Source organism: Mobula hypostoma, chromosome 5, assembly GCF_963921235.1.
Source record: "Mobula hypostoma chromosome 5, sMobHyp1.1, whole genome shotgun sequence".
Taxonomy (NCBI): Eukaryota; Metazoa; Chordata; class Chondrichthyes; order Myliobatiformes; family Myliobatidae; genus Mobula; species Mobula hypostoma.
The window spans coordinates 3727746-3751769 of NC_086101.1; the positions used below are offsets into that span (position 1 = coordinate 3727746).

At 47.0% G+C, this 24024-nt stretch overlaps 1 protein-coding gene across 1 annotated transcript in view; it reads left to right on the plus strand.

The window, feature by feature from the left end:
• The window catches only part of LOC134346416 (uncharacterized), a 72641-nt gene extending 62370 nt beyond the window's left edge, over positions 1-10271 (plus strand). Inside the window, exon 14 of the mRNA XM_063047786.1 lies at positions 9460-10271. Within this exon, the coding sequence (XP_062903856.1) occupies positions 9460-9992 (533 nt within the window). The 3' untranslated portion in view covers positions 9993-10271. The remainder of the gene's footprint in view (positions 1-9459) is intronic.
• Positions 10272-24024: the final 13753 nt, after the last annotated feature.

Below are 24024 nucleotides of genomic sequence, written 5' to 3' on the forward strand. Positions count from 1 at the left end.
CGAGGGTGTTCTTGCGCAGGATTCCCTCAAGGTTCACTTGCTGGTTGAGTGTGAGGTAAGGCAGGGAAATGGATTATTAGCATACATTTCCAGAGGACTAGAATATAAGAGCAAAGATGTGGTGCGAGAGTTTATAAGGCATTGGTCAGACTACACATGGAATACTGTGAGCAGTTTTGGGCCCCTTGGTTGGCAGGGTGGAGATGCATTTCCAGCAAAGGAGGTGTAAGGTGCTCCTTCCCTCTGCTGCCTTGCAGGTCACTGTTGGGAAAAGTGTAAGAAACTGCTTAACTCCCCGATCAGTGTGACATGAAGCCAGGGGAGTAGGTGGTGGATAGGCGTATGAGCAGTTGTTGCATCCCACAAGTCTGGGATATGCAACCATTGATGCCAGGTAGTCTCTGAAGAGTATTGATAATGGCTGGGGTCACTCGTCTTGTAAACACACTGCCCAGAAGAAGGCAATGGAAAACAACTTCTGTAGAAATATATGCCAAGAACAACCATGGTCAAGTATTGAAAACTGAGGTGAGATCTCATTGAAACCTATCAAATATTGAAAGGCCTAGAGTGGATGTGGAAATGATGTTCCCTATAATGGGAGTGTCTAGGACTAGAGGGCACAGCCTCAAAGTACAGGGACATCCCTTCAGAACAGAGATGAGGAGGAATTTCTTTTGCCACAAGGTGGCAAATCTATAGAATTCATTGGCGCAGACGGATTGAGTATATTTCATGTGGGCTCTTGATTATTAGTCAGGGTATCAAGGTTTGTGGGGAGAAGGCAAGAGAGTGGCATTGAGAGGGATAATAAATCAGCCAAGGTGGAATGTCTGAACTAACTCATTGGGCCAAATGGCCCAATTCTGCTCCTGTATATTCTGGTCTTATAGTCTTCACCATATGCCCCTCATGATCAATTCAGCTCTCATTCTCCTATGTTGTAGGGAATAAAATCCTAGTCTACTCACCCACTCCTTGTAACTCATTCCCCTGAGTCCAGGCAACATCCTGATAAATCTTTTCGAAACCATAGAAACCATAGAAAACTACAGCACAGAAACAGGCCTTTTGGCCCTTCTTGGCTGTGCCGAACCATTTCCTGCCTAGTCCCACTGACCTGCACACGGACCATATCCCTCCATACACCTCCCATCCATGTATCTGTCCAATTTATTCTTAAATGTTAAAAAAGAACTCGCATTTACCACCTCGTCTGGCAGCTCATTCCATACTCCCACCACTCTCCGTGTGAAGAAGCCCCCCTCCGATGTTCCCTTTAAACTTTTCCCCCCTCACCCTTAACCCATGTCCTCTGGTTTTTTTCTCCCCTTGCCTCAGTGGAAAAAGCCTGCTTGCATTCACTCTATCTATACCCATCATAATTTTATATACCTCTATCAAATCTCCCCTCATTCTTCTACGCTCCAGGGAATAAAGTCCTAACCTATTCAACCTTTCTCTGTAACTGAGTTTCTCAAGTCCCGGCAACATCCTTGTAAACCTTCTCTGCACTCTTTCAACCTTATTTATATCTTTCCTGTAATTTGGTGACCAAAACTGAACACAATACTCCCGATTCGGCCTCACCAATGCCTTATACAACCTCATGATAACATTCCAGCTCTTATACTCAATACTTTGATTAATAAAGGCCAATGTACCAAAAGCTCTCTTTATGACCCTATCTACCTGTGACGCCACTTTTAGGGAATTTTGTATCTGTATTCCCAGATCCCTCTGTTCCACTGTACTCCTCAGTGCCTTACCATTAACCCTGTATGTTCTACCTTGGTTTGTCCTTCCAATGTGCAATACGTCACACTTGTCTGTATTAAACTCCATCTGCCATTTTTCAGCCCATTTTTCCAGCTGGTGCAAATCCCTCTGCAAGCTTTGAAAACCTTCCTCACTGTCTACTACACCTCCAATCTTTGTATCATCAGCAAATTTGCTGATCCAATTTACCACATTATCATCCAGATCATTGATATAGATGACAAATAACAGTGGACCCAGCACTGATCCCTGTAGCACACCACTAGTCACAGTCTCTTTTGACCAACAACCAATTCAGACATCGAAAGTGTTGGGAGGAGATAATTTCACTTGGGTCCACTACCCAAGTAGAGAAGGGAGCAGCGGGTCACTGCAGAGAAATACAGCTTTGACCAGTGACCATTCTGCGTTTGGGATTGATTAGCAAGAGCAAATTAAGGAAGGCAGAGGAAAACACAGCAGCCACTGTGTGAGTGGACAGAGGCGGAGTGGTGATCTTGAGGCTTTAGCTCTTTGAGGCTTCAGCGAAGAGAAGTTTCGGCCAGAGAAAGCAAAAAATAATAAGGATAAAGAAAAATTCAAGTTTTTTTTCTCCTTCCCTTCTTTATGTCTCCTCGACTAGCTCAGTAGAGATGCCAGGCAGGATGGTGTAATGCTCCTTTTGAGGGATGTGGGAAGCCATAGAGAATTCCAGTTTCCCTGATGACTACAATTATGAGACGTGTGTCCAGTTGCAGTTTATAACAATCCGTGTTAAGGAGTTGGAGCTGGAACTGGATGAACTCCGGATCATTTGGGAGACTGAGGGGGTGATAGATAGGACATATAGAGAGGTAGTTATACCCAAGGTGCAGGACATGGGAAACTGGGTGACAGTCAGGAGGGCGAAGGGGTTAAGGAACCAGTGCAGAGTACCCCTGTGGCCATCCCCTCAACAAAACACACATCACTTTTGATACTGTTGGGGGTGTTGACCTAACAGAGGAAAGTCACAGTGGTCAGGTCTCTGGCACTGAGTTCAGCTCTGGGACTTAGAAGGCAAAGGGAGAAAAATAACGTTGGGTGATAGGGGATACATTAGTTAGACTAATGGACAGGAAGTTCTGTGGGTGAGAATGGGATTCCTGGATGGTATCTTGCCTCTTGGCTGTCATGACCTGGGACATCTTGGGTTGAATCCTCACCATTCTTAAGTGGGAAGTGAACAGCCAGAGATTGTAGTCCATGTAGGTACCAATGATATGGGTAGGACAAATGATGGGACATAGTGAGTTCGGAGTCAGGTGCTAAGTTAAAGGTCAGGACCTTCAGGGTTGTGATCTCAGGATTGCTACCCATGCCTTGTGCTTGTAAAGCTAGAACTAGGAAGATTATATAGTGGCTAAGGCATTAGTGTAGGAGGGAGGGCATAAGGTTCGTAAGGTTGTTGGATCATTGGGCTTCTCTCCCAGAGAAGGTGGGTCCTGTACAGAACTGGAGGGGGAGCAACATCCAGGTGGGAAGGATTGTTAATGCTGCACAGTGGGGTTTAAAGTAGAGTTGCAGGAGAATGGGAACCAGAGTGCCAGAATAGTTAGTGGAGAGGTCGTGGAGGCAGATGCTATTAAGACTTCAAACAAGGTGTAGCACTGTGCAACTGGTGTCCTGAGCTGCATATATTTCAATGCGAAAAGTATCATAGGAGAGGCAGATAATAGTGCTGAGGGTAAGGTAGCTGGTTTACAAACAGAGCCAATGTGTAGTGAGAAAGGCTGTTGATGGGGCAAATTGCAATCAGCAGGCTGAGTTCCAACATAAAAGGTGGGCAAAATTGGAAAGGGGGAATAGAGGACCCAGGGTGTTATATTTGAATGGTGCTGTATATGGAATAAGGTACCGCAGATGAACTTGTAGCACACTTACAGATTGGCAGGTATGATGTTATAGGCATCACTGAATCATGACTGAAATATTATAGGTGGGACCTTAATGTCCAAGGATACACATCGTATCGAAATGACAATCAGAAAGGCAGAGGGGGTGGCGTTGCTAATGCGTGTAAAAAATGAAACCAAATCATTAGGAAAAGGTGACATTGGGTCAGAAGGTGTTGAATCATTGTGGGTAGAGCTAAGGAACTGCAAGGGTAAAAAGATCCTGAATGGAGTTGTATACAGACCCCAAAACAGTAGTAAGTATGTGGCCTACTAATTACTATGGAAGATAGGAAATACAAGAGGGTGATGTTACAGTAGTCATGGTGCATTTCAATATGCAGGTCGATTGGAAAAGCAGATGGTGCTGCATTCCAAGAGAGGGAATATCTAGAATGCCTATGAGGTAGCTTTTTAGCTTACCAAGGGATCAGCTACGGGTATTCTAGATTGTATGTTGTGCAATAAACCAAAATTGATTAGAGAGCTTAAGGTAAAAGAACCCTGAGGGAATAGTGGACATAATATGATCGAATTCACCATGAAATTTGAGAAGGAAAAGCTAAAGTCAAATATATCAGTATTACAGTGGAGAAAAGGAAATTACAGAGGCGTGAGAAAGAAGTCGGCCAAAATTGATTGGAAACAACATTGGCAGGGCGACAACAGAGCAGCAATGTCTGGAATTTCTGGAAGCAATTTGGAAGGCACGGGATATTCATACATTCCAAAGAGAAAGAAGCATCTAAAGGAAAGATGACACAACCGCGGCTGACAAGAGAAGTCAAAGCCAACATAAAAGTCAAAAAGAGGCATATAATAGGGCAAAAAATAGTGGGAATTTAGAGGATTGGGAAGCTTTAAAAAACCAACAGAAGACAACTGTAAAAGTCATTAAGAAACTAAAGATGGAATACGAAAGTAAGTGAACCGACAATATTAAAGATGATACCAACAGTTTCTTCAGATACATAAAGTGTAAAAGAGAGGCAAGAGTGTATATCAGATCACTGGAAATTATGCAGAACAGGTAGCAATGGGGAACAAGGAAATGATGGATGAGCTACTTGCATCATACTTGGATCATTCTTCACTGTGGTAGACACTAGCAGTGTGGTTGAATTGCCAGGTGTCAGGGAGCATAAAGTATGTGAAGTTACTATTACTGAAGAGAAACAATATTGGGAAACTGAAAGGTATGAAGGTAAATAAGTCACCTGGACCAGGTGGTGCACACCCCAGGATTCTGAAAGAGTGACTGAAGAGATTGTGGAAGCATTAGTAATGATCTTTCAAGAATCAGGAAGATGAGAAAATTGCAAATGTCATTCCAGTCTTCAAGGGAGAGAGGCAGAAGAAAGGAAATAATTGGCCAGTTAGTCTGACCTCAGTGGTTGGGATGATGTTGGAGTCGATTGTTAAGGATGTGGTTTTGGAGTACTTGGAGACAGATAGTCAGCAAGATTTCCTCAAGGGAAAATATAGCCTGTCAAATCTTTTGGAATACTTGCAAGAAATAACAAGCAGGATAGACAAAGGAGAATTGGTTGATGTTAACCTTGGGCATTACAGTAAAGATTCTAGCATGGATAAAGCAGTGGCTGATTGGCAGGAGGCAAAGAGTGGGAATAAAGGGAGAAATTTCTGGTTGGCTGCTGGTGACTAGTGTTCCACAATGATCTGCATTGGAACTAATTATTTTTATGCTATAGGTCAATGACTTTGATGATGGAATTGAAGATTTTGTTCCAAGGTTTGCAGACGATATGAAGGTATGTGGAGGAGAAGGTAATTTTAGGAAGTAGAAAAGCTATGAAGGTTAGACGAAGAGAATGAGCAGAAATGTGGCAGATGGAATGCAGTGTCGGGAAGCATATGGTCACGCACTTTAGTAGAAGAAATGAAAGTGTTGACTATTGTCTAAATGGAGGGAAAATACAAAAAAACCGAGGCACAAAGGGACTTGGGACTCCTTGTGCAGGATAGCCTAAAGGCTGAATCTGTGGTGAGGAAGGCAAATATGATGTCAGCTTTAATTTCAAGAGGACAGGAATGTGCAAGCAAGGATGTAATAGAAACACAGAAACTTAGAAAACCTACAGCACAATACAGGCCCTTCGGCCCACAAAGCTTTGACGAAGATGTCCTTACCTTATAACTACCTAGGCTTTACCCAAAGCCCTCTATTTTTCTAAGCTCCATGTAGCCATCCAGGAGTCTCTGAAAAAGACCCTATCGTTTCCGCCTCCACCACCGCCACCAGCAGCCCATTCCACACTCTCACTACACTCTGCGTAAAAAAAACTTACCCCTGACATGGTCTGATCAGGGACAGTCAGCATAGCTTTGTGAAGGGCAGATCGTGTCTAACAAGCCTGATAGTGTACTTTGAGGAGGTGACCAGGCATATAGATGAGGGTAGTGCAGTGGATGTGATCTACGTGGATTCTAGAAACGCATTTGCCAAGGTTCCACACGGTAGGCTGATTCACAAAGTCAGAAGCATGGGATCCAGGGAAATTTGGTCAGGTGGGTTCAGAATTGGCTTGCCTACAGAAAGCAGAGGGTTGTGGTGGAGGGAGTACATTCAGATTGGAGGGCTGTGACTAGTGGTGTCCCACAAGGATCAGTTCTGGGACCTCTATTTTTTGTGATTTTTATTAACGACTTGGATGTGGGGGTAGAAGGGTGATTGGCAAGTTTGCAGACGACACAAAGGTTGGTTGTGTTGTGGATAGTGTAGAGGATTGTTGAAGATTGCAGAGAGACATTGATAGGATGCAGAAGTGGGCTGAGAAGTGACAGATGGAGTTCAACCACGTCAAGTGTGAGGTGGTACACTTTGGAAGAACAAACTCCAAGGCAGAGTACAAAGTAAATGGCAGGATACTTGGTGGCGGAGAAGAGGGATCTGGGGGGTACATGTTCATAGATCCCTGAAAGTTGCCTTACAGGTAGACAAGGTAGTTAAGAAAGCTTATGGGATGTTAGCTTTCAGAAGTCGAGGGATAGAGATTAAGAGTCGTGAGGTAATGATGCAGGTATATAAAACTCTCGTTAGGTCACACTTGGAGTATTGTGTCCAGTTCTGGTCGCCTCACTATAGGAAGGATGTGGAAGCATTGGAAAGGGTACAGAGGAGATTTCCCAGGATGCTGCCTAGTTTAGAGAGGATGCATTATGATCAGAGAATAAGGGAGCTAGGGCTTTACTCTTCGGAGAGAAGGAGGATGAGAGGAGACATGATAGAGGTATACAAAATATTGAGAGGAATAGACAGAGTGGACAGCCAAGGTCTCTTCCCCAGGGAACTACTGCTCAGTACCAGGGGACATGGCTTTAAGGTAAGGGGTGGGAAATTCAAGGGGAATATTAGAGGAAGGTTTTTTACTCAGAGAGTGGTGGAGGAATTTAAGGTGGGGGGTTATATGGGAGGCAGGGTTTAAGGGTCGGCACAACATTGTGGGCCAAAGGGCCGATACTGCATTGTACTATTCTATGTTCTATGTTCTGTATTCTATCTCCTCTGTACCTACTTCCAAGCACTTTAAAATTATGCCCTCCCATGTTAGCCATTTCAGCCCTGGTAAAAAGCCTCTGACTATCCACACGATCAATACCTCTCATTATCTTGGACACCTCTATCAGGTCACCTCTCATCCTCCGTTGCACCAAGCAAAAAGGGCCGAGTTCACTTAACCTATTCTCATAAGGCATGCTCCTCAATCCAGGCAACATCCTTATAAATCTCCTCTGCACCCTTTCTGTGGTTTCCATGGCCTTCCTGTAGTGAGGCAACCAAAATTGAGCACAGTACTCCAAGTGGGGTCTGACCAGGGTCCTATGTAGCTGCAACATTACCTCTCGGCTCTTAAGCTCAGTCCCACGGTGGATGAAGGCCAATACACCGTATGCCTTCTTAACCACACAGTCAACCTGCGTAGCAGTTTTGATTGTCCTGTGGATTCGGACCCCAAGATCCCTCTGTTCCTCCACACTGACAAGTGTCTTACCATTAATGCTATATTCCACCATCATATTTGACCTACCAAAATGAACCACTTCACACTTATCTGGGTTGAACTCCATCTGCCACTTCTCAGCCCAGTTTTGCATCCTATCGATGTCCTGCTGTAACCTCTGACAGCCCTCCACACTATCCACAACAGGGCAACCCAGTTCTGGATCCACAAAGCAATGTCCCTTTGGATCTCATGCCTCCTTACTTTCTCAATAAGCCTTGCATGGGTGCTTTATCAAATGCCTTGCTGAAATCCATATACATGGCATCTACCGCTCTACCTTCATCAACGTATTTAGCCACATCCTCAAAAAATTCAATCAGGCTCATAAGGCACGACCTGCCTTTGATAAAGCCATAGTGACTATTCCTAATCATATTATGCCTCTATAAATGTTCATAAATCCTGCCTCTCAGGATCTTCTCCATTCCCAACCACTGATCTAAGACTCACTAGTCTATAATTTCCTGGGCTACCTCTACTCCCTTTTTTGAATAATGGAACAACATCTGCAACACTCCAATCCTTCAGAATATCCCCCGTTCTCATTGATAATGCAAAGATCATCGCCAGAGGCTCAACAATCTCCCCCATCGCTTCCCACAGTAGCCTGGGTAGATCTCATCCTGTCCCGGCGACTTATCCAACTTGATGCTTTCCAAAAGCTCCAGCGCATCCTCTTTCTTAATTTTCCTCAAGCTTTTCAGTCCGCTGCAAATCATCTCTACAATTGCCAAGATCCTTTTCCATAGTGAATATTGAAATAAAGTATTCATTAAGTATCTCTGCTATCTCCTCCGGTTCCACACACTTTTCCACTGTCACACTTGATTGGTCCTATTCTGTGAAATCTTATTCTCTTGCTCTTCACATACCTGTAGAATGCCTTGGGGTTTTCCTTAATCCTGTCTGCCAAGGCCTTCTCATGGCCCCTTCTGGCTCTCCAAATTGCATTTTTAAGCTCCTTTCTGCTAGCCTTATAATCTTTTAGATCTCTATCATCACCTAGTTTTTTGAACCTCATAAACTTTTCTTTTCTTTTTGACGAGATTTACAACAGTCTTTGTACACCACGGTTCCTGTACCCTACCATCCTTTCCCTGTCGCTTTGGAATGTACCTATGCACAACCTCTCACAAATAGCCCCTGAACATTTGCCACGTTTCTTCCGTACGTTTCCCTGAGTACATCTGTTTCCAATTTATGCTTCTAAGTTCCTGCCTGATAGCCTTATAGTTCCCCTTACTCCAATTAAACGTTTCCCGAGGTTCTCTGTTCCTATCTCTCTCCAATGCTATGGTAAAGGAGATAGAACTGTGATCACTATCAAAACACTGTTGAGACTTTATAAAACAGTGGTGACCCCGCCTCTTTAAGGCCCTCCAATATTCACTCACCTCCTCATCTGGATCCAATTGTTGCTCCACCCATCCCCCACACCAGTTTGTTCCGGTTATCTCCCAGCTTTCTTTCCATCCTTGAGGAATGATCTCGACCTGAAACATCGACTGACCATCCCCCTGCACACATGCTGTCTGACCCGCTGAGTTCCTCCGGCATTTTCTGTGGTGATCGGGAAAACTCCGCTCTCCATCACGGAAGAAAAACCTCGGGAATATACTGGTTGTCCATCTGCGGTAGTTGGGGAAAACCCCGGGAAAGGATCCTGTCGCCCATCTGACTGTGCCGCTGAGCCTCTCCCCCCGGTCCCGGGAACTCTCTAATTCTCTGCTTCTCCCCCGCAGTCTCTGTCACCCTGGATGTGGAAACGGCGAGTCCGTGTCTCGAAGTGTCTGAGGATCGGAAAAGTGTGAGAAACACCGGGACCTGGAGGGATCTTCCTGACACCGGGAAGAGGTTCACACACTGGATTTGTCTGCTCGGGTCAGAGGGATTCACATCGGGGAGACATTACTGGGAGGTGGAGGTGACGGGGAATCGGTGGTGGGGTCTGGGAGTCGCCGCAGAGTCTGTGGAGAGGAAGGGAGCGGTCAGACTGAGTCCGGAGACCGGATTCTGGATCATCGAGCGGCATAATGGCAAGATGAAGGCTTTCAGCTCCCCTGAGTCCCATCTCCCCGCCGGTCCCATCCCCGGCAGGGTGGGAGTTTATCTCAGTTACCAATCCGGGACAGTTTCATTTTACAACGTGGAGACCAAGACCCATCTCCACACCTTCACTGGGAATAAATTCACGGAGAAACTTTATCCTTTACTCGGGGTTGCGGATAAAAACCAGTGGCTGAGAATCTGCTCCGGTTCCGCTCCGGGTCTGTAATCGGGTCGGGTCCCGAGACCGGCCTCAGCAGTAAGTCAATGTAAATATAAATGTGAGGATACTGAAATAAACACAATGTGAGAATTATCGTTATGGGGGATTTCAACATGCAGGGAGACTGCAGGAATCAGGTTGGTACTGGACCCCAAGAAAGGGAGTTTGTGGGGTCCCTCCGAGATGGATTCTTAGAACAGCTTGTACTGGAGCCTACCAGAGAGAACGCAATTCTAGATTCAGTGTTGTGCAATGAACCGGATTTGATCAGGGACCTCGAGGTAAAGGAGCCATTAGGAGGTAGTGACCTTAATATGTTAAGTTTTAATCTACAATTTGAGGGGGGGGGGGAAGGGAAACTCGGAAGTGTCAGTATTACAGTTGAACAAAGGGAACTATGGTGCTATGAGGGAGGAGCTGGCCAAAGTTCAATGGAACAATACCCTAGCAGGGATGACAGTGGAACAACAATGGCAGGTATTTCTGTGAATAATGCAGAAGGTGCAGGATCAGTTCATTCCAAAGAGGAAGAAAGATCCTAAGGGGAGTAAGGGGAGGCCGTGGCTGACAAGGGAAGTAATGGACAGTATAAAAATAAAAGAGAAGAAGTATAACATAGCAAAGATGAGTGGGAAGCTGAAGGATTGGGAAACTGTTAAAGAGCAACAGAAGGTAACTAAAAAGGCAATACGCAGAGAATATAAAGGAGGAAAGTAAAATCTTCTTTAGGTATGCGAAAAGGAAAAAAATAGTTAAGACCAAAATTGGGCCCTTGAAGACAGAAACGGGTGAATTTATTATGGGGAACAAGGAAATGGCAGACGAATTGAACAGGTACTTTGGATCTGTCTTCACGAGGAAAGACACAAACAATCTCCCAGATATAATAGTGGCTGAAGGACCTAGGGTAATGGATGAACTGAAGGAAATTTATATTAGGCAGGAAATGGTGTTGGATAGACTGTTGGGACTGAAGGCTGATAAGTCCCCGGGACCTGATGGTCTGCATCCCAGGGTACTTAAGGAGGTGGCTTTAGAAATCGTGGACGCATTGGTAATCATTTTCCTATGTTCTATAGATTCAGGATCAGTTCCTGTGGATCGGAGGGTGGCTAATGTTGTCCCTCTCTTCAAGAAGAGAGGAAGAAAGAAAACAGGGAATTATAGACCGGTTAGCCTGACGTCGGTGGTGAGAAAGATGCTGGAGTCAATTATAAAAGATGAAATTACGACACATCTGGATAGCAGTAACAGGATCGGTCCGAGTCAGCATGGATTTACGAAGGGGAAATCGTGCTTGACTAATCTTCTGGAATTTTTTGAGGATGTAACTATGAAAATGGACAAGGGAGAGCCAGTGGATGTAGTGTATCTGGACTTTCAGAAAGCCTTTGATAAAGTCCCACATAAGAGATTAGTGGGCAAAATTGGGGCACATGGTATTGGGGGCAGAGTACTGACATGGATTGAAAACTGTCTGGCTGACAGAAAACAAAGAGTAGCGATTAACGCGTCCCTTTTGGAATGGCAGGCGGTGACCGGTGGGGTACCGCAGAGTTCAGTGCTGGGACCGCAGCTGTTTACAATATATATTAATAATTTAGATGAGGGAATTAAAAGTAACATTAGCAAATTTTCCGATGACACAAAGCTGGGTAGCAGTGTGAAATGTGAGGAGGATGTTCTGAGATTGCAGGGTGACTTGGACAGGCTGGGTGAGTGGGCAGATGCATGACAGATGCAGTTTAATGTGGATAAATGTGAGGTTATCCACTTTGGTGGTAAGAACGGGAAGGCAGATTATTATCTAAATGGAGTCAAGTTAGGAAAAGGGGAAGCACAACGAGATCTGGGTGTTCTTGTACATCAGTCACTGAAAGCAAGCATGCAAGTACAGCAGGCAGTGAAGAAAGCTAATGGCATGCTGGGCTTCACAACAAGGGGAATTGAGTATAAGAGCAAAGAGGTCCTTCTGCAGCTGTACAGGGCCCTGGTGAGGCCACACCTGGAGTACTGTGTGCAGTTTTGGTCTCCAAATTTGAGGAAGGACATTCTTGCTATTGAGGGAGTGCAGCAAAGGTTAACAAGGTTAATTCACGGTATGGCGGGACTGTCATATGTCGAAAGATTGGAGCGACTGGGCTTGTATACTCTGGAATTTAGAAGGCTGAGAGGGGATCTTATTGAAATATATAAGGTTATTAAGGGTCTGGACACGCTGGAGGCAGGAAGCATGTTCCCGCTGATGGGTGAGTCCAGAACCAAAGGCCACAGTTTAAGAATAAGGGTTAGGCCATTTAGAACGGAGTTGAGGAAAAACTTTTTCACCCAGAGAGTGGTGGATATGTGGAATGCTCTGTCCCAGAAGGCTGTGGAGGCCAAGTCTCTGGATGCTTTCAAGAAAGAGATGGATAGAGTTCTTAAAGATAGCGGAATCAAAGGTTATGGGGATAAGGCAGGAACTGGATACTGATAGTGGATGATCAGCCATGATCACAGTGAATGGCGGTACTGGCTCGAAGGGCCGAATGGCCTACTCCCGCACCTATTGTCTATTGTCTATTATCCATCCATTAATATTAACTCGTTCAACGGAACAGAAACACTGCGGATTCAGCAGTAGCCGCGGGCGGCGGGTCCGGAGCTCCCCGGCTCCCCCGGGTGCTAAAGTCCACTCGCACCGGGACAGGTGAAGTGGGACAAGTAGTGGTGGTGCTGACTGGGAGAGGGAGGTCAGGGTGACTCTTGGGGAGATGGAACATGTGGCGGTGGTAACAGGCTGGAGAATCTCAGCGTGTCAGGCAGCATATCCAGAGGGAAATGGATAATTGATGTTTTGGCTCGATGTCCTTCCACTGGACTGAAAGTGAGAGCAGAGATGACCGGTGTAGGACGGTGGAGGGAAAGCCAGGGTAAGAGCTGGCAGGTGAGGGGATGATAGACACCTGAGGGAGGGGTGGAGTGTGGAAATGTGTCAGAAGCTGGGAGGTCGCAGTGACAAAGATGATGGGCAGATGGAGAGGGTGGGTGAGGAGGGTAAAATGCTGGAAGCATTCAGCCGGTTAGTCACAGTCCATGGAGTTCGTATTTCACACCAATTATCTCTCCCGAAATCTCCATCTATCACCTGTCACTTTGTCCTTCTTCCTCCCCTCCCCTCACCTTCTTATCCTGACGTTTCCCCTTCCTTTCCTGTCCTGATGAAGGGTCTCAGCCTGAAACTTCGACTGTTTACACTTCTCCATAGACGCTGCCTGACCTGCTGAGTTCCTCCAGCATTTTGTGTGTGTTGCTCTGGATTTCCAGCATTAACAGAGCTTCTGGTGTTTTTGATTCAAACACTGCCCGACCTGCTGCATATTTGATTACGTTATCGACTGGACACTGCATCAAAGGTTATGGGGAGTGGGGCTGAGGTGGGATAAAGGATCAACTATAATTAACTGGTGGAGCAGATTCAATGGGCCAATTGGCCTAATTATGCTCCTATGTCTAATGCTCTTATGGTCTTTCAGGTATTTCCTGCTTTTGGTTTGTTTTTTTTTTGACCATCTGCCGCGAGAGATTCTGCAGCTGCTGGAAATCCTGACTAACACACATAATATGCTGGGGTATCTCAGCAGGTCAGGCAGCATCTATGGAGGGGATGTTTCGGGCTGCGAGCCATTATCAGAACTGGAAAGGAAGTGGGGAGAAGCCAGAATGAGGGTGGGGAGTGGGGAAGGTGTACAAGCTGGCAGGTGATCAGTGAGGGGGCCGGGTGGGGGAGGGGGATGAAGTAAGAAGGTGGGAGGTGATAGGTGGAAGAGGTGAAGTGCTGAATAAGGTGTCTGATTGGAGTGGACCAGGGGAGAGAGGGAAGGTGGACGGGCACCAGAGGAAATGATAGGCAGTTGAAGAGAAGAGGATGGCTGAGTGGGTAATCAGAATGGGGAATGCAAAATGAGGAAGTGGGAGAAGTTATCTGAGGTTGGAGAAATCGATGTTCGTGTCACCAGTTGGAGATGACCCAGATAGAATATGAGGTGTTGTTCCTCCAACCTGACTGCGGCCTCGTTACAGCAGTAGAGGACCACCGTGTCAGAATGGGAATGAGAAACTAAATCGAAATCGCCGATCTCTGAGAAATCGTGCATTTTGAGGTGGTGGAGTGAAAGTGCTGTACGAAGCAGTCCCTCCATCTACGTTGGGCTTTACCGATGTCTCGGAGGCCGCCCGGATACAGTGGATGAGACTAACAGACTCACAGGTGAAGTGTTCCTCACTTTTGGGCCCTCAATGGTGGTGAGGGAGGAGGTGTAGACTTGTCCCACTCGCAGGAGTAAGTGCCAGGTGGGAGATCAGTGGAGAGTGACGAGTGGAAAAGGGAGTGGAATGGAGAGCGATCCCTACGGAAAGTGGTGGAAAATATCCCGACGGGAATCTGATGTTCTGCTATTGAGCGATACGGCAGCCAAGTGGTTTGTAGAATCGCCTTACAGCGCCAGCAATCATTGATCATCGTTCGATTCCCGACATTGTACGTTCTTTCTGTAATCATGTACTTTTCCTCTGGTTGTTCCGGTTTCCTCCCACATTCCAACAACAGAATGGGCAGATTCTGATGTTTGGTGTCCGCACCGACCTGGGATCACCGGCAGGCTCGGATGCACAATCCAGGATTCCGAGGGAAAAGGACAGGAGAGAGAGAGAGAGTGCAAACCGATTGGTCACTGGGGATTTTCGTGTTGACTGTGTGTACAAACTGGGGTTGTAAATTGCACTAATAGTCAGGTTAATTATCCAATAAATTCATCTGTTAATAGAATACTACCTCAATAAACACTATTTAACATTATTGTTGAGGAATTGATTTAAATGGTTGACAGCACACGGACTGTAGCAGCTTAAGTCGCTCATGTGGAAACTTAGAAACAAAGAAAACCTACAGCACAATATAGGCCCTTCGGCCCACAAAGTTGTGCCGAACATGTGCCTACCTTAGAAATTATTAGGCTTACCTATGTAGCCCCCCTGGCCACCGTCAGATTCACTCGGCTCGCTGTCGTCCAGGGAAACAGCCCTCGGCCCCGCCAAACTGGGTAATTAGTTTGTGTGGATACTGTGTGATGTACCCCACCCTGCCCAAATAACAGACAATGCACCAGATACGATTAAATGATTTACAGTTTATAGATAATACTGGAACTATATAATTGATAGAGACTAAAATATAAAAGGAAAATAAAAGACGCCCCACTTATCAAAGTTGAACAGTTGGAGCTCAAGAACCTTCTTCTTCACCCTGCGACCCCTCGGACCACCTCGACCGGCCGCCTGGGACCAACAACGGTGGTCGACCAGACGCTCCACACGAGTCCGTCTCCGTCTCCTCTCCTCGCCGAATGCCCCGCTTGGGGTCCAACCCCGTTAGCGGACTCACAGCACCCGGTCCATTCTCTGTCTCTCTGTCCCGTCTTCTCCCCCAAAACCCGCGCATACAATATCTTACAGATTCACCAAAAACATAACAACTATCCCAATTGGTTCATAACACCTTCTTATCAGTAACGTGATTCAACAAACTGCTAGCGGGAGGGCTTTCTCAGCATTTAACATAACAAAGAAGCCATTTTAGTTAGCCTACGCAGTAACATAAAAGACGAAACCCCCTTACACTCTCCCCCGGCCAAACAAAATCCTGTCCTCATGACTTCTAAATAACTCGCCAACCAGTCCTACAGACACACAACACACACATACACAGATACACACAGTGACAGTGCTCCCCAAACAGTGGACCTTCCGCCCGTACACGGGCGCTACATAGGCCAAACTATTTGAGGGCTTCCTAATCCTGCGAGACCTCCGTACCCCCTCACCTAAACCCTAAAGGTTCAGACACTACTAGGGATACCTCCTGCCTGCTTGCCAACTCCTCTCTCACTCAGGTCACCATTACAACTCGGAGCCCCCTGTCCCGTGTCCGGGGCCCCGCTCCTTTTCCTTCCTGATCCTGCCGTAACTCAGACTGCCCACAACTAGCCCTCCCCACTACACCTGACTCAGTGGGAGAAGGGCCAAAGGTCTCGTCCTCAATCACAGAAAAGTTAGCGAAAGGCAGTAGGTACCACAGGTCCAGCACATCATCCTTCGAATCCGTATCCTTCCTCATTCCCTCGCTCGGTAGCTGCTGGTTAAGTTTCTCCAAACTGAAACATTTAGCCGGGGCTACCCCTTCAGCCTCCTGCAGTCGAGACGTCACTTCTTCGGGGACTCCTTCAACTCTCGCCACAGCCTCCGCAGTTCTGACTCACGGTTCCTGGCCATCTCAATCTGGGACGCAGTTACCCCACCAGCTTCTCCCACCCTGATCTGAAAAGCAGCAGCTCAGCCTCCGGTTGTTTTCTTCCTGATGACGTCTTCCAGGTCAACTTTCAGTTTTTCCACTTCATTTAAGCTGTCAATAGTCATCTTCAGGTTCCTTTCAAGCGTCCGCCTCCCTTTTCCGAGATCTGTCCTCCATTTCTTCACCTCCTCGGGAGTGCAGTCAAACTCCCCTCCCTGGGCTCTCGGTTTTCTGTTAGCTTTAATCAGAACACTTCCTTGATCTTCCCCAACTTGTAAGTCTTCCAATCTTTTCGAAATCGAAGTCTTGAGTTTCTGCTGATCCTTTCGAAGGTGTGTCATTGTTTCTTCTCGCTGGATTAATTCGTCAGTACATCACCGCAGTGTCGGCTCGGAATTCCGTTGCTCCTTCTCCACGTTGACGAGCGTGAATTCCAAGTCTGCAATGGTCGTCCCACAAGTGCGGCACTCAGTCTCCGGCCGGCATTTCTGAGCACTCAGTTCAGCGGTGCAAATCCCCTCTCTTCCCTGTGTCTCATTCAGATTGACGACCTGGGTTTCCATCCCCCGGTCCACCACCGTCTGTCCCAACACCGGGAAGTTCAACTGGTATGTCGGGTCATTTTTCTCACATAGCACCAAACTCCTCCGGCCAAAAACTCCTCCACATGTGACACTTCGCTTCTGTCGCCGGGGCTCAGCCACTCGCCTCGCCTCATAGTCCCCCCAGGCGAATCCAAGCTCTAGGTGGTCATCCACATACACCAAAACTCCACACTCCTTCACTTCCCCCATGGTCTTCCTCATGCCCCGCGGGAAGGATGCAGGGGCTCCGGATATGCCCTTGAGCATCTTTTCCGATCGGAATAATCCTAGGGATCTAATAACGGCCGTCTTCGGCTCGACAGCCGCACTCCTCGGGATCCGGTAACATCCACTCCTCAGATCCAGCACATTAAACCACGTCGCATAATCCACACAAACGCTGCCTTCATCTTCCACGGCGCCAGGGTCCAGTCGCCGCGACCTCTCTCTCACTGAGGTGTTTTCAGCGGTCAACTCCCCTCCCTCGTGGTAGTTCGGAATGTCTACTAAGAGGGTCTCACCCTCAGCTACTTTTCCCAGATCGTACCACCGCCGGGTCTCGTTGAAATTCGGTACCGGCTCAAGGCTGCTACACACGTCCTCAGAAGCAACTCGACACGCTGGGTGCCCAGACAATGCCCCCATGAACTCCAGGGTCATTAACCAATCATCGTCTTCTGGAAAACTACTGGCACTGGTACCCAAAGTCTCCGGTGCCCTTGCGGTTGTGAAGGGTAAATGCTTCAGGCACCGGTTGTAAAACGAACTGTACAACAACTTGACCTGTGCCCCGGGGTCGAGGATAGCTTTAGCATCGCTTCCCTCTATCTGTAACAACACCCTGGGGCGTGGTCCCTCTAAGCCTTCAGGAAAATGGACTATTCCTTTCGGATGTTCATTGGTACATTGCTGGGAACGTGCTTCCCCAGAGACCCCAAGCCGTTCCCCCACTGAGCCTTCGCTAAGTTTTCCGACACCTCTCTGATCAGCTGAACAACTGAAGGAGGGGCTGATCCCCTTAAATGATCCCCCTGGCACTGCAAGCAATTTACTTGCCCCCCCCCCCCCAGCCAGAGAAGACACACTGACAACTTTCCCCCCTCTTTCAAATAACTGACAGCTGTCACTACGGTGTAAGTGAACCTGACAGCTCCAACACCGTCACCAGCCCGCCTACTCAATCTTTCAACCAATCCCTGTCGCTGTCCCTCAACCGAGCACTGCCACTCATCTAACAACTGAGAGATCCACTCCGCCCATGTCTCGCACGCCTCCGCCCCTGTTGAGGTGGACACTATCCCAAGCGCCAGGCAGAGCCTGCCAGAGCTAGAACATTTATTCACAGACACTACCTCCAAATCAGACCACTCTTTCCTCTCTCTCCCAACCGCATGGACAGCCCTGAGTGCCACGTCCAACTCGTCAATGCCAGCCTGAACTCGAACAAAGACCGCACCCACCACGCATACAGCAATCACCAGCAAACAGAGACACACATTACAGATTTAAACAGGGTACCCACGCAGCATACCAGTTGACCCAATCCCGGACAAAGCCCACACAATGTAGCCCCCCTGGCCACCCTCATGGTCGTTCGCTCTCTGTCGTCCACGGAAACAGGCCTCGGCCCCGCCAAACTGGGTAATTAGCTTGTGTGGATGCTGTGTGATGTACCCCACCCCGCCCAAATAACAGACAATGCACGTAGCGCGCCAAGGTTTAAAGAGAGAAATTTTCAACGGTTCTTGTTTCAGTCGAAGCAAGCAGCTGAGAAGGAGTGAAAGAAATCGGGTTGAAAAAGTCGTTTTTTTTAAACACTGCACGGGGAGAAGGGTCTGCACTGCGCAGGCGCGTGACGTAGCGCGCCAAGGTTTGAAAAGCAGACCACCACATACAGCGGCCATCGTCGGAGTGGACTGAGTCAGAGTGGGACGGCTTTGGCTCAAAAGGCTTCAGCGAGAACAGGCAGAAGCCAGGGTAGGTTCCAGTAAGATTTTTGTTCAGATTGTTTAGTGCAGTGAGAATGCCAGGCAGGATGTTGGAATGCTCCTCTTGCAGGATGTGGGAAGTCAGGGAGCCCTCTGGTGTCCCTGACAACGACACCTGCAGGAAGTGCATCCAGCTGCAGCTCCTGACAAACCGCGTTACGGAACTGGAGCAGGAGCTGGATGACCTGCGGATCATTCGGGAGAATGAGGAGATTATAGATCGTAGCTACAGGGAGGTAGTTACGCCAAAGGAGCAGAGGACAGGAAATTGGGTCACTGTCAGGCGAGGGAAGAGGAAACGGCAGGCAGAGCAGGGTTCCCCTGTGGCCATTCCCCTCAACAACAAGTATACCGCATTGGATACTGTTGGGGGGGATGACTTGCCTGGGACTAGCTGCAGTTGCCGGATCTCTGGCACTGAGTCTGGCTCTGCAGTGCAGAAGGGAGGAGGGAAAAAGAGGAGAGCGGTAGTGATAGGGGACTCGATAGTTAGAGGTGCAGATAGGAGGTTCTGTGGTCGTGACAGAGAATCCAGGATGGTTTGTTGCCTCCCAGTTGCCAGGGTCAAGGATGTCTCTGTTCGATTGCATGACATTCTGAAGTGGGAGGGTGACCAGCCAGATGTCGTGGTGCACATCGGTACCAATGACGTAGCAAGGAAGAGTGAGGAGGTCCTGGACAGTGAGTATAGAGAGCTTGGTAGGAATTTGAAAAGCAGGACCTCAAGGGTGATAATCTCAGGATTGCTACCTGCACTAGGTGCCAGTGAGGGTAGGAATAGGATGCTCTGGAGGAGGAACAAGTGGCTGAGGAACTGGTGTAGGGGGCAGGGTTTCAGATTTCAGGATCATTGGGACCTCTTCTGGGGCAGGTGGGACCTGTACAAGAGAGACGGGTTACACTTGAACTGCAGGGGGACCAATATCCTTTCAGGGAGGTTTGTTAGTGCTATTGGGGAGGCTTTAAACTAGATTTGCAGGGGGATGGGAACCAGAGTGCCAGAGCTGACAGTGTGGCTGGGGTGAAAATAAATGATGTTGAAAGTTTAAGCAAATCCGCTGATAGAAAGGTTGTGAGTGGTGGTAAAAATCTTCTGCGGTGTATATATTTCAATGCTAAGAGTATTGCGGGGAAGGCGGATGAGTTGAGGGCGTGGATTGACACGTGGAATTATGATGTTATAGCAATGAGTGAAACTTGGCTACAGGAGGGGCAGGACTGGCAGCTTAATATTCTAGGGTTCCGATGTTTCAGATGTGATCGAGGCAGAGGAATGAAAGGTGGGGGAGTAGCATTGCTTGTTAGGGAAAATATTACAGCAGTGCTCAGGCAGGACAGATTAGAGGGCTTGTCTACTGAGTCCTTATGGGTGGAGTTGAGAAACAGGAAAGGTATGGCCACATTAGTGGGATTGTATTACAGACCACCCAATAGTCAACGAGACTTGGAAGAGCAAATCTGCAGAGAGGTAGCAGGCAACTGCAGGAAACATAAAGTTGTGGTGGTAGGGGATTTTAATTTTCCATACATTGATTGGGACTCCCATACTGTTAGGGGTCTAGATGGTTCAGAGTTTGTAAAATGTGTTCAGGAAAGTTTTCTAAATCAATATATAGAGGGACCAACTAGAGGGGATGCAATATTGGATCTCCTGTTAGGAAACGAATTAGGGCAAGTGACGGAAGTCAGTGTAGGGGAGCACTTTGGTTCCAGTGATCATAACACCATTAGTTTCAATTTGCTCATGGACAAGGATAGATCTGGTCCTAGGGTTGAGGTTCTGAACCGGAAAAAGGCCAAATTTGAAGAAATGAGAAAGGATCTAAAAAGCGTGGATTGGGACAGGTTGTTCTCTGGCAAAGATGTGATTGGTAGGTGGGAAGCCTTCAAAGGGGAAGTTTTGAAAGTGCAGAGCTTGTATGTTCCTGTCAGGATTAAAGGCAAGTTGAATAGGAATAAGGAACCTTGGTTCTCAAGAGATATTGCAACTCTGATAAAGAAGAAGAGGGAGTTGTATGAAATGTATAGGAAACAGGGAGTAAATTAGGTGCTTGAGGGATATAAGAAGTGCAAGAAAATACTTAAGAAAGAAATCAGGAGGGCTAAAAGAAGACATGAGGTTGCATTGGCAGTCAAAGTGAAGGATAATCCAAAGAGCTTTAAACAAGTATATTAAGAGCAAAAGGATTGTAAGGGATAAAATTGGTCCTCTTGAAGATCAGAGTGGTCGGCTATGTGCGGAACCAAAGGAAAAGGGGGAGATCTTAAATAGGTTTTTTGCGTCTGTATTTACTAAGGAAACTGGCATGAAGTCTATGGAATTGAGGGAATCAAGTAGTGACACCATGGAAACTGTACAGATTGAAAAGGAGGAGGTGCTTGCTGTCTTGAGGAAAATTAAAGTGGATAAATCTCCGGGACCTGACAGAGTGTTCCCTCGGACCTTGAAGGAGACTAGTGTTGAAATTGCGGGGTCCCTGGGAGAAATATTTAAAATGTCGCTGTCTATGGGTGAAGTGCCGGAGGATTGGAGAGTGGCTCATGTTGTTCCGTTGTTTAATAAAGGATCGAAAAGCAATCCGGGAAATTATAGGCCGGTGAGTTTAACGTCGGTAGTAGGTAAGTTATTGGAGGGAGTACTAAGAGACAGAATCTACAAGCATTTGGATAGACAGGGACTTATTAGGGAGAGTCAACATGGCTTTGTGCGTGGTAGGTCATGTTTGACCAATCTATTGGAGTTTTTCGAGGAGGTTACCAGAAAAGTGGATGAAGGGAAGGCAGTGGATATTGTCTACATGGACTTCAGTAAGGCCTTTGACAAGGTCCCACATGGGAGGTTAGTCAGGAAAATTAAGTCGCTAGGTATACATGGAGAGGTGGTAAATTGGATTAGACATGACTCGATGGAAGAAGCCAGAGAGTAGTGGTAGAGAATTGTTTCTCTGAGTGGAGGCTTGTGATTAGGGTTGTGCCACAGGGATCAGTGCTGGGTCCATTGTTATTTGTCATCTATATCAATGATCTGGATGATAATGTGGTAAATTGGATCAGCGAGTTTGCTGATGATACAAAGTTTGGAGGTGTAGTAGACAGTGAGGAAGGTTTTCAGAGCCTGCAGAGGGACTTGGACAAGCTGGAAAAATGGACTAAAAAATGGCAGATGGAGTTTAATACAGACAAGTGTGAGGTATTGCACGTTGGAAGGACAAACCAACGTAGAACATACAGGGTTAATGCTAAGGCACTGAGGAGTGCAGTAGAACAGAGGGATCTGGGAATACAGATACAAAATTCCCTAAAAGTGGCGTCACAGGTAGATAGGGTCGTAAAGAGAGCTTTTGGTACATTGGCCTTTATTAATCAAAGCATTGAGTATAAGAGCTGGAATGTTATGATGAGGTTGTATAAGGCATTGGTGAGGCCGAATCTGGAGTATTGTGTTCAGTTTTGGTCACCAAATTACAGGAAGGATATAAATAAGTTTGAAAGAGTGCAGAGAAGGTTTACGAGGATGTTGCCGGGACTTGAGAAACTCAGTTACAGAGAAAGGATGAATAGGTTAGGACTTTATTCCCTGGAGCGTAGAAGAATGAGAGGAGATTTGATAGAGGTATATAAAATTATGATGGGTATAGATAGAGTGAATGCAAGCAGGCTTTTTCCACTGAGGCAAGGGGAGAAAAAAAAAACCAGAGGACATGGGTTAAGGGTGAGGGGGGAAAAGTTTTAAGGGAACATTAGGGGGAGCTTCTTCACACAGAGAGTGGTGGGAGTATGGAATGAGCTGCCAGACGAGGTGGTAAATGCGGGTTCTTTTTTAACATTTAAGAATAAATTGGACAGATACATGGGTGGGAGGTGTATGGAGGGATATGGTCCGTGTGCAGGTCCGTGGGACTAGGCAGAAAATGGTTCAGCACAGCCAAGAAAGGCCAAAAAGCCTGTTTCTGTGCTGTAGTTTCTATGGTAGCTATATAATTAATAGAGAATAAAATATAGAAGGAAAATAAAAGGCGCCACACTTATCAAAGTTCAACCTTTTCGTGCACAAAACAGTTGGAGCTCAGGACCCTTCTTCTTCACCCTGCAACTCCTCGGACCACCTCGACCGGCCGCCTGGGACCAACAACGGTGGTCGGCCAGACGCCCCACACGAGTCCAACTCCGTTTCCTCTCCTCGCTGAACGCCCCGCCCGGGGTCCAACCCCGTTAGCGGACTCACAGCATCTGGTCCATTCTCTGTCTCTCTCTCCCGCCTTCTCCGCCAAAACCTCGCTCATACAATATCTTACAGATACACCAAAAACATATAACTATCCCAATTGGTTCATAGCACCTTCTTATCAGTAACGTGATTCAACAAACTGCTAGCGGGAGGGCTTTCTCATCATTTAAGATAACAAAGAAGCATTCCCAAGTATAACATAACAAAGAAGCCATTTTAATTAGCCTAGGCAGTAACGTAAGAGACCAAACGCCCTTACATCTATAGCCCACTATTTTACTTAACTCCATGTACCTATCTAAAAATCTCTTAAAAGACTCTATCATTTCCGCCTCCACCACCGTTGCCAGCAGCCCATTCCACGCACTCACCACCCTCTGCGTAAAAAACTTACCCCTGATATCTCCTCTGTACCTATTCCCCAGCACCTTAAGTCTGTGTTCTCTTGTGGCAACCATTTCAGCCCTGGGAAAAAGCCTTTGACTATCCACACGATCAATGCCTGTCATCATCTTATACACCTCTATCAGGTCACCTCTCATCCGCCGTCGCTCCAAGGAGAAAAGGTCGAGTTCACTCAGCCTATTCTCATAAGGCATGCTCCCCAATCCAGGCAACATCCTTGTAATCCTTTTCCTGACGAAGGGTCTCGGCCCGAAACGTTGACTGTACCTCTTCCTAGAGATGCTGCTTGGCCTGCTGCGTTCACCAGCAATTTTGATGTGTGTTGCCTGAATTTCCAGCATCTGCAGAATTCCTCGTGTTAATATCCTTGTAAATCTCCTCTGCATCCTTTCTATAGCTTCCACATCCTTCCTGTAGTGAGACGACCAGAACTAAGCACAGTACTCCACGTGGGGTCTGACCAGGGTCCTATGTAGCTGCAACATTACCTCTCGGCTCCGAAATT